The 20,710-nt window shown below is 36.7% G+C and overlaps 1 protein-coding gene across 2 annotated transcripts; it reads left to right on the forward strand.

Moving 5' to 3' along the window:
* Nucleotides 1–3,835: 3,835 nt before the first annotated feature.
* Nucleotides 3,836–20,698, forward strand: LOC121732444 (glycine-rich RNA-binding protein 2-like). 2 transcript variants are annotated; one of them, XM_042122321.1, is made up of 4 exons: nucleotides 3,836–3,840; nucleotides 15,947–15,950; nucleotides 17,305–17,467; nucleotides 20,456–20,698. In XM_042122321.1, coding segments are annotated over exons 1-4 (330 nt in total). In that variant the 5' UTR covers nucleotides 3,836–3,838; the 3' UTR covers nucleotides 20,617–20,698. The 2 variants fall into 2 exon arrangements, with proteins under 2 accessions (XP_041978255.1, XP_041978253.1); XM_042122319.1 differs by lacking the exons at nucleotides 3,836–3,840; nucleotides 15,947–15,950 and adding an exon at nucleotides 13,337–13,371.
* Nucleotides 20,699–20,710: the final 12 nt, after the last annotated feature.

Here is a 20,710-nt window from a genome sequence, read left to right on the forward strand (position 1 = left end):
GTTTTACAACAGAAGTCTCACTCCCGAAACCCGTTTAAAAAAATAACGACTCATGCTACGATACCATAAAGTTCAAATGCATAGCACGCAAAATGTGGCGCGTACTGTGATGATGGATGTGCGAGGTTTCACATAATTTCATACAACAAAATATGTACCTAATGTAACGAATTGCACTAAAAAAAATATTATACTAACCAGTAACCACGTGAGTACACTGAAGCTGCAAAAAGGTTGATTAGACAGATCTTTCACACGTCGAATGTGTCACTCATGTGTCACTCAATCACTTACGTTGCTTTTTCGCAGTTCGCAGCTAGTGTCGGTGTATCTCGGTTAAACCGCTGAATCGACTTTGTTTGAATAAGATGCGTGATAAAAAAATCAGAGAAATGAACTTGCGAGCAACGTATTATTCTTACAATACAGGTTTATAATAGTACATACCATACTAGATGACGCCCGCAACTCCGTTGCGCCAAAACTCGTTAATCACGCAGGAACCGTACATTTCTCCGGGATAAAAAGTGTCCTATGTGCTTTCCCGGGACTCAAAGTATCTCCATACCAAATTTCAGTCAAATCGGTTCAACGGTTTGGCCGTGAAGAGGTAACAGGAGAGACAAACACACTTTCGCATTTATAATATTAAGAATGGAAGTATGAATTTATAGAGATAGAAAACATACATATTGATAGAGATAGAAAACATACATATTGATAGAGATAGAAAACAAAATAAGTATAGTTTTTAAGTGCCATATCCGTTGTTCCCCAAGTCTATGGCTGGACTCACATGATTTCTGCTTTAGAAGGATTCGCATCTACCGACATAACATAGCTTTTATGAACATGATTTTATTAGTTTTCGTACATTATTTCTCTATAATGGCGAGCTTTAAATGACAGAGAGCACTTTGAACTTACTTTGTGTGAAATTTACTAAAACCCACCTTGGATTATAAAGTTTCAGTACCTGGATGACCGAGCTTTGCTCGGTATAGCAAACACTCATTGACTTCGTGTTACTTAATAACGCCATCTGCTGGTTGTTATAACAATTAGTTGCTAACAAAATAGTATTATTATTCACCAATAGATGTCAGGAAGAGTCATATTTTTCAGTTTATCGATTATCGATAAAACACGAATAAAAAGACATTTTCTGAAAATGATTCCTAGCTAGATCGATTTATCGCACCCGAAACCCCCTATATACTAAATTTCATGAAAATCGTTGGAGCCGATTCCGAGATTCCAATTATTATATATATATATATATATATATATATATATATATATATATATATATATATATATATATATATATATATATATATATATATATATATATATATATATATATATATATATATATATATATATATATATATATATATATATATATATATATATATATATATATATATATATATGTGTGTGTGTGTTCCTTATAGAGAGTTCACTGTGAAAGTAGCAGCGCTGAAAGGCCAAAAAATCAAATAGATTAATTATAAATAAAAAACCAAAAACAACTCTTTTTCTAAATAATGCATATACAATGTGTGTAAAGATTTATAACAAAATACCAGATCACATAAAACACTTGTCTAAAAAACAGTCTATTAGAGAACTAAAAAGAATGCTAATAAATGAATCTTATTATGATGTAAAGGAATTCTTAAACAGTTGACATTAACTTATTTTATTTTATGACAATAGTTTTTAAATTAATTGACATTTTTACTTTATTTAATTTCTTGACATAAATATATAGATTTCTCATTACTCTCATGACATGTTTAATTATTACTAAGTATGTTAAATATATTTTGTATGATTATAATTACTTATGTTATAACTTTATGATAATATGTTTAATTATTACTATTATTAATGATGATTGATAACTTATGTATAAAATTGATTTGTATATTTTTAGTGTAAAATATATTTTTGTACATGATTATAATTTAAATATATATTTGCATGCTATTTTATACATAGCTAAAAGTGTTAGATCTTAAGAAAATAATCATTACCACCACTTTTATAGCAAATAAACGAATTGAATTGAATTGAATTGTTACTCTTTCACGCAAAAACTACTGAATGGATTTTAATGAAACTTTACAATAATATAGCTTATACATTATACAATTTTAACCGACTTTCAAAATGGGGGAGGTGTTATGTTCGTTTTCTTATATTCAACGATTACTCCGCCGTTTGTTAACCGATTTTCAAAATTTTTCTTTTGGTATATAGGGTATCATCACATTTTGGTATTATATTCACAAAAGTGGTGATCTGATGAAGGATCCATAAGTAATCGAGGGAACTCCTCAAAACTTATAGGGAAACATGTGGTGACTTCGGATTCGTGAGAAGTATTCTTAGCATTTGCTACCAACAAGTAAGATTTTGCAACGAGACATACCCTGGTATACTGTGGTTCGGAAGGGGCTGAGAGAACTCCTGATTCTTTATAGATACAAGTTTGGGAGTAACAGAAAGCATATGCTACTATGCAAATTACATTCATCATCAATATCATCATCATCACTACCATATTATACCATTTCATAGTCTTTTAGATCGAGACTCGAGTTTGTCAAACGATAATTCAAAAAAATCTATACCTACCTAATATTATAAACCTGAAGAGTATGTTTGCTTGAACGCGTCAATCTCAGGAACTACAGGTCCGTTTTAAAAACTTATCTCAGTGTTAGATAGATCATTTATCGAGTAAGATAGCCTATAGGCTATATTATATTATCACGCTAAGACTAATACGACCGAATAAACTCAGGAAAATGTAAGAAAAACGGGGGAATTATTTTTTATGGGAAAATGTACGGTTTCTGTAAAATTCCTAATTTACGCGGGCGATGCCGCGCGGGACATCTAGTACATAATACACGTACATTACATTATATTAATTTTATTTATATACCTAAGATATTTATCGCAAAAGATTTCAATAAACAGGATTAGAGTTATTGGCATAAAAATGTTGGAAACGAAACGACAAACACTGAACAGCGATATGAAAAGTTGAATTTAGCATTGCGATGGAACTGCGAGCGAAGCGGAAAAAATGCTTCGCTTCAAATTTTCAACACTTGCAGCGAATACTGAAGTGACGAAATTTCTATGCATTTTAAAAATGAAAAAAAGTCGTTACTTTCGAAATATTTTTGCGTACGCATGAATTCGGATTTCGCTTCTTTAGATGAAAGGTTTTCAGGGATTTTTGTTTTTAAATTATACTCGTACAAGCTTTAGCTATAGTGTAGGTAGCATTGAGGTTTTTCACAGGAGTTTATTATTCAACGGTGTTTTTAATTGGCTAACATCGAACGTTATTTAATTAACAAGACTATTGAATAGATAAACTGTTGCCAAAAAAATTCAGAACCTGTGTATTAGTTATTCAAGCTAATATGAAATATTTCCAATATAATATTTTTTCTCTGTTCATAAGAACGCATTTTGCAAATATATTATTACAAAATTACATATAAAATACATAATATAAAAAGTCCTGCACAAACACATTCCACAGAATGTTTAATGTACTAACTAGGCACTAGGCGTGCCCACACATTTTACATAACAGGTAATGCACACACTACACGGCAGGCGGCCGGAAGCGGCGATACAGCGTCACCGGAAGTTCCGGCCGTTATCCACCTCACTTCCGGCGCGGTATCTCCTGATACCCGCACTTGTTGACAAATATTGTGTTTATGGTTTAGAACTTTAGACAAGAGTTCAGTTTTTTAAATTTTAAAGTATTTTTAAGTTAGGAATATATTTTTATTTGAATAAAATGTCATGATAATAATATTATTGTGAAAGTTTCTCTACCTACCTGGAAGCATAGACTTTCAGTACTACTATTTTAAGCCAGCCAAATTATGTGATATAAAGAACACTAGATTAAGTAGTCATCTAAACTTTAAAAGTAGTCAACTAAATCAATTTTTATGCTTCTATTCTTTCTTCTGACAATGTTACTTTACTGTAAAAACTTTTAAATGGCTATTTATTTTTAACATTGTCATTATTCAGATTTGTTTAGCCGTAATTTTTTCTGTAAAATAAAATAAAATAATATTGTAGGCTACTAAGTATACTATGTAGTGAAATATCCAAAAAAACTCTAACAAATTAATATTTTATTAGTGTAAATAAGAACTACACAAGCAAAATGCATCAGTGAGTAATTCATATAGATGAGATAGTAACGAGCCACATTCAGGCTACAAACATTAATGTTGCCAGCGACACACCGCGCATTGTTACAGAGCCGCAGAGATAACATGCACTTAACTGTACCAGAGACAATGACGGCTACTTTATGGTCACGAATTAAAATTCATTTGCTGTGACGGCCTGAATTCGCGTAAACGGGCTCACTACGTTTGAATTTCGAATAATAGATTAATTTTTACTTTTTACACATTTCTTTTTTAAATTGAAATAAGTTTTCTTCAATGAGTACGTAACATTCACAAGATTTCCATGGTGTTTGGGTTCCAAAATTAAAATCATTGTTTTGTTAATAAATACATTTTAGGATAAATACTTAGTTACTTAAAATTGGGTACCTTTAAGCTTTACCGTAACTTTTTATCTCTACTCTCTCAGATTACTTCAGTACTATTAAATTCAATCAATGAATCCGTGTATCTGGAATCTGGATCCATAGCTACTTAGGTATTATCAAATTATAAGGTAAATTTATGGCAGCAAATTACATTACGATCAATTTCACTTGCAGTAAGCTTGGTTATGTAATCTCGAACTTACAGTGCCAATTAGACCATTACTAAACCTCCGTTAATAGGACTTACGAGGAACTAGATATAAAGTTAGTACTTAATTAAAATTTAATCTACAAACTATGTATTTCATGTCAGTCCTCTGAATATCTCCTTAGTCTAAAAATATCCATACAACGAAGGCCCAAGTACAACGCAGAAATTAAATTGGCACCTGCGTTCATAAAGTATCCTCAGAACCATGCGCCTCGTTTAATTCTAGGTGTTGTATTAGAAAAGCCAATTAGTTATGATGATGAAGTCCTTTCTTAGAACTATACAAGCTCTCTTAACAAGCGATCGGTCGGATAATTATAATTATCCACGTGAGTAAGAAAAGAGCAGGAAATCCATGGGTTATTGTCCTATGTGTTCAGTGGCGTATTCAGCTAGCGCGAAGCCCGTAGTTATGTTCTGGTATTTCTGGCGCGGGACGACCCTCCTGATTTTACTTCAAATTTTGAAGTATACGGCCAAGTTGTTTTACGGATTTTTTTTTTTTTTAAATTTACAGATAAACATATTATCATCTGAGAAATTGACTCTTAATCAGATTAATGACCTATGTTACTTTTGGTCCCATTATTTCAAGTCAATCTTAGTTATTGAGTAGTGCTTACAGCAAGGTCGGATTGGTATAGCTTGATCAAATAATATAGGTCTATCTTCTGCCTATAAATCAATTTATGATGATTAATCTGATGATACGAATTACGATATACATAGCAAAAGCACTAGAGCTTTTGCTTTGTTACCGTAACCGCGCGAATGCCATGGCTAATCCGCCCCTGTATATGCTCTAGAAACTGAGTCCTTAGATTAATGGCTATAAAAAATCAATGCTTTAAAACTAGGTCGACGTCCTGTATCAAATTATTTCTCGTCAAAGATTTATTTTCCTTTATAAAATATATCCTAGTTCATTATAATTCTCGACATGGAAAGCGTCATATTTTATTTTATTTTCAAGCCTATGAGGGCAGGTTATGAATTACATAATTTTTGACGTGGGAGAGCCATGCTTCGGCATGAATGGGCCGGCTCGACCGGAGAAATACCACGTCCTCACAGAAAACCGGAGTGAAACAGCGCTTGCGCTGTGTTTCGCTGAGTGAGTGAGTTAACCGGAGGCCCAATCCCCTACCCTATTCCCTTCCCTACCCTCCCTTATTCCGTTCCCTTTCCATCCCTACCTTCCCCTATTACCCTATTCCCTCTTAAAAGGCCGGCAACGCACCTGCAGCACTTCTGATGCTGCGAGTGTCCATGGGCGACGGAAGTTGCTTTCCATCAGGGACCCGTTTGCTCGATTGCCCCCTTATTTCATAAAAAAATAATTAAAAAAAAACATAAGTCAATCGTGAGTTTCAGAAATCCGGTGAGTTAAATCCTTTGTAAGTGGCAGTGTATACTGGTGACTTTTTTCCACGCGGTAATTTGATTTCATCAGGTGACTCCTCTTCTTATTTACGGTTTAACGTTACCAAAATAACGAGTAGATAATTTAAGCGTCGGTTTACTTAATCTACGTTTGCCCAACCCGAGTTTAACAAGTCTGTTAATTTACCCGGACTCACCCATAGACAATGGAATGCGCATTTAAAATTCATATTTCGACCTCGAGTTCGCGTCAGCTTTAACACCTAGAAGTTTAAATATTAGATGTTTGCCTTGTTAGCTATTAATGTAGCGCTTTCTTGAAAAAATGATTTTAAAATATAGAGCTCACAGTACAAAAATATATTAAAGCGTTCTTGTATGAAACAGCTGAATAATTTATTTTGTTACAAATAGGTAATAGTATATTCAATTTTAGAAGTCTTTTACACGTGGGAGAGCCATGCTTCGGCATGAATGGGCCGGCTCGACCGGGGAAATACCACGTTCTCACAGAAAACCGGCGTGAAACAGCGCTTGCGCTGTGTTTCGCCGAGTTTACCGGAGGCCCAATCCTCTACCCTATTCCCTTCCCTTTCCATTCACACCCTCCCCTATTACCTTATTCCCTCTTAAAAGGCCGGCAACGCACCTGCAGCTCTTCTGATGCTGCGAGTGTCCATGGGCGACGGTAGTTGCTTTCCATCAGGTAACCCGTTTGCTCGTTAGCCCCCTTATTTCATTTAAAAAAAAGGTATTGTTGAAAAAATCCTGATACTATAATACTTATTATAGTAGAGCACTTGGTGAAAAACGTTTGAGAGTTACAAAATGTTTTATATGCCTTTTATTTCGTTTTAAACTAAATTCTATTAGTCCATAGAAAAATGACTGTGTTCTTAACGTTATAATTTAAAGGATTTAGTTGGACCTCTGAGTGCGGGCGCCGGCTGAAAAACTTTACGGAACACGAAGAAGCTTTTAGGAGTCAGCCGCGCGACGCCTCTTAAGCTAGTAACGTGAATGAAAATAAAGATAAAAGAAACCTAACTATTTACTCAATGCTCTAAAGAGCCAGTCATGTAATTAATTTATGGTTTTAGACTAAAAACGTTGTGGACATTCACTTCGTCAACTACTAATTTAGATGTAAGTAGTTTTACGTACTACTAATATATATTCTGTGGTTTTACTTATTTAGTCGTAATTTTCTTAAACGTAACTTGGTTTTACCGAAATTCGTGCATTGCATGGAACGATATATAAATTTAACAGTGATAAAAAGTTATGTCCTTTGACGGGACTCGAAGTGGTGTCGTGATGAGGTAAAAGAAAGATAGACAATAGTATGGATTTTAACGCGACGTATAAAAACAAAGTCATTGTCCTATGAAAACCGACGTTGTTTTTCCATCGCGTATGTCATGTATGTAATGTTATTATAGTAATTATTGTGAAACAAACCATACGTGATCGTGATAAAAACAAGCAAATATAATAGTTCTTGAGAAGTTATTTTATTTTAGCGTAATTTTGCCTCAAGTGCGTTATGACGCACATTGACAAGAGCTATGAGTTTTGTCATTTTTCAGGGCTATCACCTTTAAGAAGTTTTATTGGGTTCCGTGAAACTGGGATTTCTTGTTATAGTTTTTAAACTAACTACCATTTTCATTTAACTTACCGTTACTCCTCCATATACTACCAACAACATTTTGATGTAGCGAAAAATAAAGTCTGCCTATATTATAATAGTATAGACCTAGAGCATGGGTCACCAATTAGTTTCGCTCGGGGTCCATTTTAAGAAATGAAATGACCTACGTGGTCCACACATTTTGTAAAAAAAATTTATTTACATATCAATAAGAAAAATGACAATTTTAGTTGCTTGTTTGGAGTGAAATTGGTGCAAGCTATTGACATTAAATCCGGGAGATGTTCATCAGTAAGTCGAGACCGAAATTTACTTTCGGTTTTTTTTTAATATCTATGGACGCTTCACACCACGTCAGTCTGGCCCCGTGCTAAGTACCTAAAGGACTTGTGTTACAGGTACCAGACAACGGAAATATATTTAATACTTTTATACTATACATAATATATTTAAGATTTTTATTTTATATCATACACAATACACATATTTAATACACATCCAGACCCGGGAACATTGAAAACTTTTTGTTCCGTCGGCGGGATTCGAACCCGCGACCCCCGGCTTGAGCTACCAACGCGCTCACCACTGAGCCACAGAGGTCGTTAAAGTTCATCTTTGAAAATGCTTGGTCCGCACACAATGGGTCGGCGCGGCGCAGCGCGGCGCGGCGGTCCGAATGCGGACCGCGGACCGCCATTTGGTGACCCCTAACCTAGAGTCTAATAGCAATAATTCAGGTCCGAGAAGAGGACGCCCAAGTAAAAAGGGTGACATAAAATTATAGATATTAGTGTTTTGCGTATTCTTAAATGTTTAGTAACCCTTGTAGATTCTCATGAAGTACAATTTATATTATTAATTTTATTTAAGCAGGTTTAGTAATTAAACATGCCTAGGTAGAACCTTCAGCCCATTGAAGAGACCAATATGTTCCAAAGTAAGTACTATGGTCTATGATCCTTTTTATTAATCAGATTTTCGGGATCAATGATCCTTATTAAACATCCAATCAACACGCACAAAACTTGCAAACCCCTATTTAATAAAAACCGGCCAAGTACGCGTCGCGCCACGCCCAATATAGGGTTCCGTAGTACCGCTAGTTTTTGATAATTTCTGTATGGTCAATGAATGTAGATTTATAACGTGTTTTACACTACTATACTAACAACATCATCTTAGATACGTTCAAAAGAATATGAACGAAAATTTTCTTTATACTTCGCCGAATACATTTGTTTTAGTTGATCGACTATAACTCAAAAACTTATGAAGTCTTCTTAGCCGCGATAGTTTTCCTTTTAAATTCAGCATATTTTCTACTCGAATTTTTTCACATTTCCAGAAGCAACCGTTTAGCTGGTAGAAGGGGGGGACACTGGAATCTAACGATTTTTTCCACTTTAAAACTTAATATTTCACAAACGGATCCCTAAATCAGAAAATGATCTATGAATACTCATAATATTTAAAAAAAAACCTATCCAACGACATCCCACACGATGTGGTGGACGCGAAAAATATAATTCATCCCCGCTTAATGTGTAAGGGAAGGTACCATAAAGAAAATATATATATTTTTTAATTCATGTACCATTTTTTCGGCATCATTAGTATCTATGTGCATTCATGCCAAATTACAGCTTTGTAGGTCCTATAGTCTCTGAGCAAATCCACGGACAGACAGACGGACAGACAGAGGGACTGACAGACCGAAACTATAAGGGTTCCTTGTTGACTACGGAACCCTAAAAACCTGTCACAGCAGTTTTTTGCTTAATATTTAAGCTGCTGAAGTGGACTTTAAACTGAGTGGTTATCAGATTCTATTCACCACGGCTCTCCAACTTATGGGCTTTGTTGTTTAGGGCGTGAAAACACGTGTACACAAAGCGCAGACAAAAGATCCTCAGCGGCAAGGGGCTTCAAGTGTTGCCTGCAGGGAAAATAATTGGTGTTGCCATCCTCATCGCTCTAGCTCCCTTTGTCTTTGCATATTTAAATGGTCACCTTGATAACGCATCCGGGGAACTTTTTCTGAGAGTTTAGTATTCTGTTGTTTAACATCCTGTTGAACATGAAAGTGAAATTTTTTATTTTCGAATTGGTTAGAAAGTAAGCATAGTTCACATTATGCCTACCATCGGTCCTAATTTCTGAACTAACCCGGCGGGAAGAAAGGGCGTAAAAAAACTCGCACGGGGTTAAAAATAATATTAATTTACATTTTTTCTCTCGCCTACCCAGAATCCATCAAAATACATTGCGATGGAATAAATGGCAAACTCTATATTTACCGTAATTAAAAAACCATCTGTCCTAGAAAAACGTAAAAGTTTGGTGACAGGGCGACCTCGACGAACAAAAGGACATAAAGACATGCTTACCCTCAATAATTTTCTTTGAAAATTGTTAACGAACGAAATCATTAGCACTGCGAAATGAAAAGCATTGAGCTGAATTTTCCATCTTCATTCAAATGTAAAAAACTATTTACTTCATTTTAGCTTCGTACTTTTAATAGTGGCTACTTAGTGTAAATTGTAAAATGAGTGTAAACTTAAGGGCGCGTATTATAGTACAGTTAATGAAGGCAAAAATCAGGCACAACCTCCGATTTCGTTGAACCTCCATTGATTTGGATGAAATTTTGGAATTGAGTATGTTTTATCCCCTACCTCAAAAGTACCTGCATTAATACGCTCGTATTGCGCTTTTTGCATTTTAGGGGTGAAATTCACCCCTTTTTCAAAGAAGGAGGAAAAATGCAGATCTAACCATTCTGGCTTTACTAATTGTGTTTAATCAGATAAAATAAACGTTTTTTCAATATTTTTATGCCTGATTTATGATTCTAATAAATTTTTAACCTTTTTAACAACCACCCCTTAAATAAAAAGCTATGAAAAAATCATTTTTTGTATTTCTGCGTTTCTTAATATTACATAAAGGGTTTGTTTCATATTTATGATATAATTTTTGGTTGACGATGAAATTTCAACACTTACAAACTACTCTCTTGATGCAAAATCACTGTAAAACTATTGGTGAAAAAACTTAAGCCTATTAAATTATTGCACACGAGAGAAGTAAAATCTTATTTAAGTACTAAGTATGTATTAAAATTATAATTATTGCGAAATTTTTTATCCTTAAAAACTACGGCTTGCCTTAATAATAGTTCTAACTTTTTTATCAGCTAGTAAACCTGATAAAAAAGTTTGGATGGAACGTTTATTTATCTCATAATTAAATAGTATTTTAAAAAGATAAAACCGACTTCAAAATTGTACAAAGTTGAGAATTAAAATTGCCTTATCTCAAAAACTACTAAACCGATTTTGGTGAAACTTGTAGTGTTTCCTAAGTTGAATAATACCCAGTACAACAAAAAAATAATTACTTAAAATAGGACTTGTAGTTCCGGAGATATGCGAACGCAAACATAAAAATTGAAATTAATAGCAGGTTATACCCTTTCTATCGAATCTCACTAACCTAGTGGGGATTTTGAGAGTAAAGGAAGAGAGAAGGCTCTAGTGTACTGCGCACACACTTGAGCACTGTAAAATTATTCTTAATAATTATTTATAACCTCCTCCTTTTTGGAAGTCGGTTAAAATGGTCGTTTCTTATATTCTTGCCAGTTGCAGTTCTTATATTATAAACCTTCCCTGGACTTCAAAGTTCAACACTTAAATGAGCCAAATCGGTTCAGCTGCGCAGTTTTAGCGAGACCTACAAAATTGAAAATAATTTTTATAATAGATATTATTTAATAACAATAAGTACCGATCTCGATTAGTCAATTTAAAATCACTGTCAACCAAAAACGAAGTGACCCGTTCAGTCTCATTAAAACCAAGTGCGCGTCGAGCCACGCAAATAGGGTTACGCTTATTCATTCCAAAATTTTTTATAATTACTAATGAGAACTAGCAGCTAATGGACCAAGAGCCCGCGAAGGCCAGACTTTCCTTCGTTTTGTAAACCTGAAAGTTTACCTGTTTGTGACCTTTACAGTGGTAGGAACGACCAGCAACTATGGAGTTTACGGTTAGTGGTTACTTTAGGAGGTATCCACTTCTGAAGGTCTACCTGATCTTCAAAAAGCAGTAAAGCTCAATTTCATGGCTTATATTCTTCGCAGTAAGTGGAGGAATCTCGTTTTTCAGTGCCGGACATTTTTGACAATTGCTTCCCACCCTTAAACTTTATTAAAGTATTAGAGACTTTGAGGGTGTCTAGCAGTGGGAAGCAACTTTTAGGACTTTCATAAAACGCGGAACCCTGAAATGGTCATTTCATATTTATTTTAAGTAATTGAACAACGAAAACATTATTTTATTGACATTTGTGAGTCAGCAATGCGTGTGTAAATGATTTAACGCTGTTATAACTATGAAAACAATTTTCATTTAATTAAAATTCATTTGTAAATCGAGTGAGCGTTTTTTGCGATGTTTTAATTAAACGTTTTAATATAAAAACTTATAATTATAATGCCCAGTTCCGATGCTTTATTTTTCGTTTTTTATAACGTTTAAGTACTTACTTATATAAATAAATATAAATTTGGTAAATGTAAGAACTTACAAAATTTTTCACGTTTGTATAAAAATGAAATTATGCGCCTGGTCTAATAACAAAAAAAAATAGTTCATAAATCAGAATATGCCCTAATAGCCTGGTAAAACGAATAATTCTGCTTGGAAAAGTCGAAAGCAGAAACTTTGACTTCAGAACTTTGTTTGGGCTAGTTAGGAGATGAACATACTAAAAGTCCTAACCCCTCCGAGGTGAGCCCGATGGAGGGGGGGCAAAGAAGGTCCCGTTTTTTGGTTTTTTGCTTACTCATCAAAAACGGTGCTTCGTACGCTCTTGTACTACATAATAAAAGCTAATTAAAATTTCTACAACTTTGTCCTTTACACTCTGTATCTATCTCCAATCATTACCTCGCTATGGGCTTGTTTGAAAATCCGCTTTTTTTGTTGTGTGTGTAAGTATAATTGTAAAATTTATTGGTACACAAACACAGCAAATGACCTAACAAGGTCTTTTTGTCCTTGTCTGGCGCAATGCAAAAGTCACCGTATAATGTAAATGTCAAACACAGCAAACCCTGTATTCTGGGCATTTCTGGGTTATTATCACTACAATAATTAAGTAAATCGTTAGCCAATATCAATGTGGGTCTCAAATATTTTCAACAATATCAAATGGTATTTAAATTTTCAACGGTACCCTACTTTATTAAGTCGTGACTTGACGGTCACTCGATCGTATTTTTTCAACTTCTTGGGTTTTTGCCTGTATTTTGCTAAATAATAATTGCCTGTAACGAATGCAATAACAGATGGGTATGATAAATGTTATCTTCGGAAATTCACTATAGCATCAATCAATTAGTAAGTAGGTGTGGAAGGAGCATAAATAGAACGTGTGTTTTGGTTTTTGTTTAGTGTCATTCGTATCCTGGTTGGATATTAACCTATGATGGCCGTAAGTATCTACTTTGAATTGTTACTACTTAGATGAGTCCTGTTGCACCGAAATTAATTTATCGCGTGAGAACCGTACATTTTTTCGGGATAAATAATAAAAACTATCCTAAGTACTATCAGAGTTAAGTTAATTTCTATAGGCAGATCATGGGGGACCTACGTAGTTTGGTCGCGTTACGTCAAACCCAGCCGAATGATCACAATTTTGACGACCTCTGTGGCTCAGTGGTGAGCGCGTCGGTAGCTCAAGCCGGGGGTCGCGGGTTCGAATCCCGCCGACGGAACAAAAAGTTTTCAATGTTCCCGGGTCTGGATGTGTATTAAATATGTGTATGATATAATAAAAATCTTAAATATATGTATAGTATAAAAGTATTAAATATATTTCCGTTGTCTGGTACCTGTAACACAAGTCCTTTAGGTACTTAGCACGGGACCAGACTGACGTGGTGTGAAGCGTCCATAGATATAATTGTTATTATATTATAATTAACATTGAATTGACATGATCCGACCTAATGACGTTGGTCTATCAACTGCCTAGGAATCAATTTCCTCGATGGTACTTTTTCGGGCTAAGTATGGATGTATTAGCGCAGGGTTTCTCAAAGTGGGTACGCGAACCCCTAGGGGTTTGCTATTCGACGGCAGGAGTCATTATTAGAAATGTCCGTAGATGAAACTCTTAAAGCTAATTTCAGAAGGATGTTTTTGATAGATTTTTGTCCGTGGGAGAGCCATGCTTCGGCACGAATGGGCCGGCTCGACCGGAGAAATACCATGGCCTCACAGAAAACCGGCGTGAAACAGCGCTTGCGCTGTGTTTCGCCGAGTGAGTGAGTTTACCGGAGGCCCAATCCCCTACCCCCCTAGAAATGCTGCAGTTGAAAAACAATTTGTTTCCCCAGGAGGGTACCAACTGCGTTAGAGAATCCCTCTCTGGACGTCCATGCTCAGGAACCCCTGGAACTGAACGTGGACGTCCAGACTGCCCCTCGTATTCTGGGGAGGGCAAAACTGCGCTCCAATCTGCTCGGGGCAAGAGCAAACACACAAAGGCACCCCCCTCGATATTAAACATGGACTTTTGTAATATCAGGGGATTACACTCTAACCTTAATGCCGTCCATTACCACCTTGAGACGGCAAAGCCGGCTTTGCTCTTTTTAACCGAGACGCAGATATCATCTCCGAGTGACACATCATACCTTTCCCACCCAGGGTATTACCTCGAGCACTCCTTTCTACCCAAAGCTGGAGTGTGTGTGTATAATATCAGAGATGATATCAGCTCTCGCCGCCTCAGCAATCTTGAGGTCATGAACCTATCAAACTTATGGCTCCGCATAGATTGCGACGACCACCCTCGCGTCTATGCGTGCCTATATAGGTCCCATAGTGGTGACCCCGAGACGGACCGACTCTTGGAGCACCTACAAGCTGCTTCAGATTTTGTGCAGCAGCAGATCCCATCCGCAGAGATCATAATACTTGGCGACTTTAATGCCCACCACGCCGACTGGCTCAATTCCAGTAAAACTGATCACGCGGGGAGATCTGTCTGCGACTTTGCCCTTGCGAACGACACAACTGGTTACTACGCCTACGCAAATCCCAAATGTGGATGGTCAGAATCCTTCCTTGTTGGACCTCCTACTGACTTCAAATCCTGACGGCTACCAAATATCCGTAACCGCACCACTTGGTTCATCGGATCATTGCCTTGTTAGGAGTTCTGTGCCACTTACGACGGTGTTAAGACAGCGTGCTGTTAAATACCGACGTGTGTGGCACTACAAGTCAGCAGACTGGGATGGGATGCGGTCGTTTTTTGCATCCTATCCTTGGGGGCACGTGTGCTTCTCGCCGGATGATCTCGACAACACTGCCAACTCTGTTGCCAATGTGGTGATGCAGGGGGGCAGAAACCGCCGACCATACCGCGATGCACGAGCATCATGTCGGATATACGGTTTCATCAGCGCTTAGTGCGAAAAGCCCTCTGTTCCCTTGATATCCAAACGTCGAGTGGGCCTGACGGAATCCCGCCTATTGTGTTGAAAAAGTGTGCTCCAGAGTTGGCTCCGGTCTTGACGCGTCTTTTTCGGCTCTCCTATTCCACTGGCATCGTCCCGGCTTCCTGGAAGACAGCCTTGGTGCACCCGATCCCCAAAAAAGGTGATCGCTCAAATCCTTCTAACTACAGACCAATCGCTATAACCTCCCTCTTCTCGAAGATAATGGAATCTATTATCAATAGCCAGCTTCTTCGATACTTGGACGGCCAGGGATTGCTAAGCTACAAACAATACGGGTTCCGTAAGGGTCGCTCGGCTGGTGATCTCTTGGCATACCTGACTCATCGTTGGGCTCAGGCAATTGAGTCGAAGGGAGAGGCATTGGCTGTTAGTTTGGACATTGCGAAGGCCTTCGATCGGGTTTGGCTTCCATCATACGGGCTGCCCGAGAAATTATGTAAGTGGGTCACTAGTTTCTTAGCAGACAGAAGCATAAAGGTCGTAGTTGACGGCAAATGCTCGGAAACTCAGTCTGTTAATGCTGGTGTCCCTCAGGGCTGTGTGCTATCGCCTACTCTATTCATACTACATACGAGTATCAATGACATGTTACAAACCAAAGGCATTCATTGCTATGCGGATTGATAGTACAGGTGATGCTGTATATACTCCCCTAATATTTCTCGGCAAAATGTCACTGAGAGTCGAAACGAACTTGTGTCTAAGGTGGAGAATTCATTGGAGAAGGTCTCAGAATGGGGTAGACGTAACTTAGTCCAATTCAACCCCGCTAAGACACAAGTCTGCGCGTTTACCACTAAAAAGTCACCAATGGTCGTTTATCCTCGTTTCGAGGGCACATCTTTAACCATCTCCCTTAGCATTGAGATATTTGATTGATTCGTGGAGCCGAAAGTTTGAGAAACCCTGTAGGTATTAGCGTATTAGAAATTATTTATTTGTTACAGAACTTTGGTACACCAGTATTTAATTTTAAAGATAATATTAATATCATCACAACATCTATAATATAAAAATGAGTCGCTGAATGTGTTGCTAAGCGCAAAACTCGAGAACGGTTGGACCGATTTCGCTAATTCTTTTTTAAAATATTCCTTGAAGTACGAGGATGGTTCTTACGGAGAGAAAAATTCTAAAAAAAAAAGTCTAAAAACAACACATTTCTATACTCCCATACAAAAGATTTTTGATAATACTTAAAAGTCAAATATATGAAAATGGATTTTCAATTGTGTTAGTAACGCTAAAACTCGAAAATGGCTGTACGGGTTGGGCTAATATTAGTCTTAAAATATTCGTAGAAGTCCAGGGAAGGTTTGAAAGTGACACGAAGTTCACCGGGACAGCTAGTAATATTATAAAACAAAGTCGTTTTTTTCCCTCATGTCCCTTTGTTCCCTTTAATCTTTAAAACAACACAACGGATTTTGATGCGGTTTTCTTTAATAGATAGAGTGATAAAAGAGGAAGGTTTATAAGTATAATAACATTAATTAAATATTGGAGAACAATGATATTATAATATGAAAAACTCAAATAAAAACTACTGAATCGATGTTAATTCTTCAAGCCCCATAAGAGCACCAGTGATCGCGACAACAATAGAATATAATAGCATTTCCTGGAATCCGCGATCGAAGTACCTATTTATCATTTCTTCAGTGAGTGACATAGGCTGTAATATATTTTATACCCATGCGAAGCCGGGGTGGGGACCGCTAGTTAGAGGTGACAGACGTCAAACTCGCTAAAGTTCTTCAACTACCCGAAAATTCATCAATTATTATTTGTGTTCCGATCTACGCAACTTCAATATCTTCGTTCTTTGATGTAAAATCCATAGCTGACCTGACCGTAAGAAAATGGTAATAGTTTCCCGTCAATTTTTTCAGGCGACAAAACTTTTGGCGCTGTTTACAATAGTCCTAGTTGCTACTGAGATTGTTGCTGCGTTATCAGACAGCATACCCCAAGATGTCTCTTTGGATCCAACATTGGAACACGCAGTATATTCAAGAGTGAAAAGGCAGAATTATCCATATGGTTATGGCAACGGTATGTATACTACTGTGTAGTTTTTAAATTATGAGGTTGAGATTTATAGTCCGGGTTCCCTGGATCAATTTTTTTTTATTTATTATTATCTAGGTCCTTACATAATATGAAATTGGCATTTTGTATGGGAAGAATATAAAGTCGTTTTTTTTGTATAATATATATTTAATTAATCAAATCACAGAACAATAAAAACAGTTTTTATTGTTCTGTGAATCAAAGTACCTATGTATTATTGTTATCGTTGCATTTTTGCCATCTTAAGGGTAGTTCGTTGATCCCTTTACTAAAAAAAATGGTGGGACGAGAGTCAATAAATTGTTTGAATGCAGTTTGGACTGCCACATCAGAGTTGAATTTTTTTCCTTGTAGGAAGTTATCCAAATTCCGAAAAAAATGATAATCTGTTGGAGCAAGGTCCGGGGAGTACGGTGGATGTCGCAGACATTCCAATTGCAGTTGTGCAGTGTGTGGTCTAGCGTTGTCCTGAAGTAGCAGTGGCCTAGAGCGATTGACCAGCCTTGGTTTTTTAGCAGCTAGTTCTTCCATCATGGTTTGCAGTTGCTGACAATAGCCGTAACCGTTTGGCCTGATTTTAGAAAGCTGTAGTGACCCAAGTGCCCTAACCCAAGTTTCCCTAACCCAAGTGAAATATTCACTTGGGTTGCCATTTTCCTACACGCGTTTCGGGGAGATATCCTATAGCCGTATACGGGCAACTAAAATTGCTCAATTCTAGTCAATTCTCGTCAACTATGACGCCACGACTACATCAAGAAATTTGCGGCAACAAGCAGCAATATTGCGCAATACAATTGCCTGGAATTTCCAAGCCCATCGGATATACTTACATCAATTCGTATCTGCGACATTGAGCGATATGAAGTATCTGGAGCAATTATTAGAAGCAATATCGCTGAAATAATTGCCGCAATTTATTGAAATTGCTCCATATTGCCCCACTAATTGCTCTAGATCCAGCAATTAGCTTCTGAATCATCGGAGCTCGTGCGCGGAGTATACAGGGTGCAATTAAACCTTCCTGCCAAATTTTGTCACGGGGCTTAAATATCATTAGGAGAGTCCATTTAACCAAAAAAAATTGGGTGTTATTTTTTTACAATGACATATTTTATCCCATTTAAAAAGTTGCAGAATGGTCACTCGTGGCGCGGGGAAATGATCGGGGGTAACGCGGGGGGAGGCGCGCGCGCGGGGGCACGTCACGCGCGGCCGACGCATCGTGTCCATTAATTTTAGTGTTGTTTAGGATAACTTTCGGAAGCTATTTCTCAACATTTTAGTACTGAGTGATTATGAAAGAAAAAATACGTGTATTTTTATTTTTAACAAGGATCAATATATCAAAAATTTGGCAGGAAGGTTTAATTGCACCCTGTATAGGCCCTTAAATATCTGTAAAATATAAATTAAGGTGACGCCTTGATAACTTGTCTGTAGCGATATCGATTTTTTTCAGCAATGACTAAAGCTTAGAAATTAAAGTTCATTGTCAGTATTCATCATGTCTTTGTCTTTGAATTACTCATAGTCATAGCATAACACGATTGGTCAACTTTTATAACACAGAATAATCAATCAAAAAGACCTCTGTAAAAAAGGGATTCCTATTTTGTCAATAGAGGAGAGTGATTTAAGCTTCCAAAATTTGTACATAGATCGGTTCAAGCATACACTTTTATTTGCCCAATGCTAATACAATGTGTAACAAAAATAAGTGATAATACTTTAGGGTGTGTACGTGTTCCTTATAGAGAGTTCACTGTGAAAGTAGCAGCGCTGAAAGACTAAATTTTTTTTCACTTTTGTATGGGCACGGGCCCGAGTGTCACGAGTTTCCCCATACAAAAGTGAAAAAATTTTTTGGTCTTTCAGCGCTGCTACTTTCACAGTGAACTCTCTACAAGGAACACGTACACACCCTAAAGTATTATCATTTATTTTTGTTACATTCTGTATAATTATGAAATATGGTTTTTAAATTACGCGACAAAAACCATTTTGTCGCTTACGCCCTTTCCATTTCTTGCTGTTCCATTTCTTGTTTTCTATGATAGGCCGGGCCGGCCTCTCATAAAAAACAAGCAATCCAAAACATATCCAATACGGTTTTTTTACTTTAACGCGGCGTCACCTTAAAAACGTACAGTGTTCACCTAGCTATAATGATTTATTTTAAATTAGGGTTCCGTACCCAAAAGGTAAAAACGCGACCCTATTACTGAGACTTTTTATTCTATTGTATTTCTGTTGCCGCTATAACAACAAATACTAAAAACAAATTAAATTAAATATTTACTTAATAAATTTAAATTTTTTATTATATTATATGATAAACATATTTATTAATATTTATTAGGGTTCCGTACCCAAAGGGTAAAAACGGGATCCTATTACTGAGAATTCGACGTCTGTCCGTCTGTCTGTCTCTAGGCTGTATCTCAAGAACCGCTATAGCCAGACTTCTGAAATTTTCACAGATTATGTTGCCGCTTTAACAATAAATACTAAAAAAAAAAATAAAATTATATTTAAGGGGGGCTCCCATGCAACAAACATGATTTTTTTGGCTTTTTTTGCTTGTAATCCGTAATGGCAACAGGTAGGCACTTGAAATATTCACAAAATCTTTAATTTTTATTCGTACTTTAATATAAAATAATAAAATTGAAATAAAATAAATAATTCATAGGGGCTCCCATACAAAAACACTATTTTTCGCTCTAAAACGGTACGGAACCCTTCGTGCGCGAGTCCGACTCGCACTTGGCCGATTATTATTTAATACACATCCATGACCCAGGAACATCATAAAATGTTTTGTTCCGTCGGCGGGATTTGAACCCGCGACCCCTGGCTTTTGCGCTGACCAATGACCATGCCAAGACCATGCGCTCAACCACTGAGAACTCCGAATTTGTCGTCAGATCATTTACGGTACCTACTTTGTTTTATTAACTTTTTCAGGTGGTAGAAACAGTCCAATGCCAATTTTGATCGGAGGTGGAGGGTTTGGAGGTCGGAACTATGGAGGTCGAGGCGGCATGGGCTACGGGGGCCGTGGCGGGGCGCGGGGTGGATTCGGCGGCGCTCGAGGTGGATTCGGTGGCGGTAGAGGACGAGGATAGTCTTTACATTCTTTAATTGGCTCGAGATAAAATACTTACTAATGATCTATTTAAGTACAAATAAATATTAAATTGCAAGCTTTATTATAGTTTT

The sequence above is a fragment of the Aricia agestis genome, chromosome 12 (assembly GCF_905147365.1).
Source record: "Aricia agestis chromosome 12, ilAriAges1.1, whole genome shotgun sequence".
In the NCBI taxonomy this organism is placed as follows: domain Eukaryota; kingdom Metazoa; phylum Arthropoda; class Insecta; order Lepidoptera; family Lycaenidae; genus Aricia; species Aricia agestis.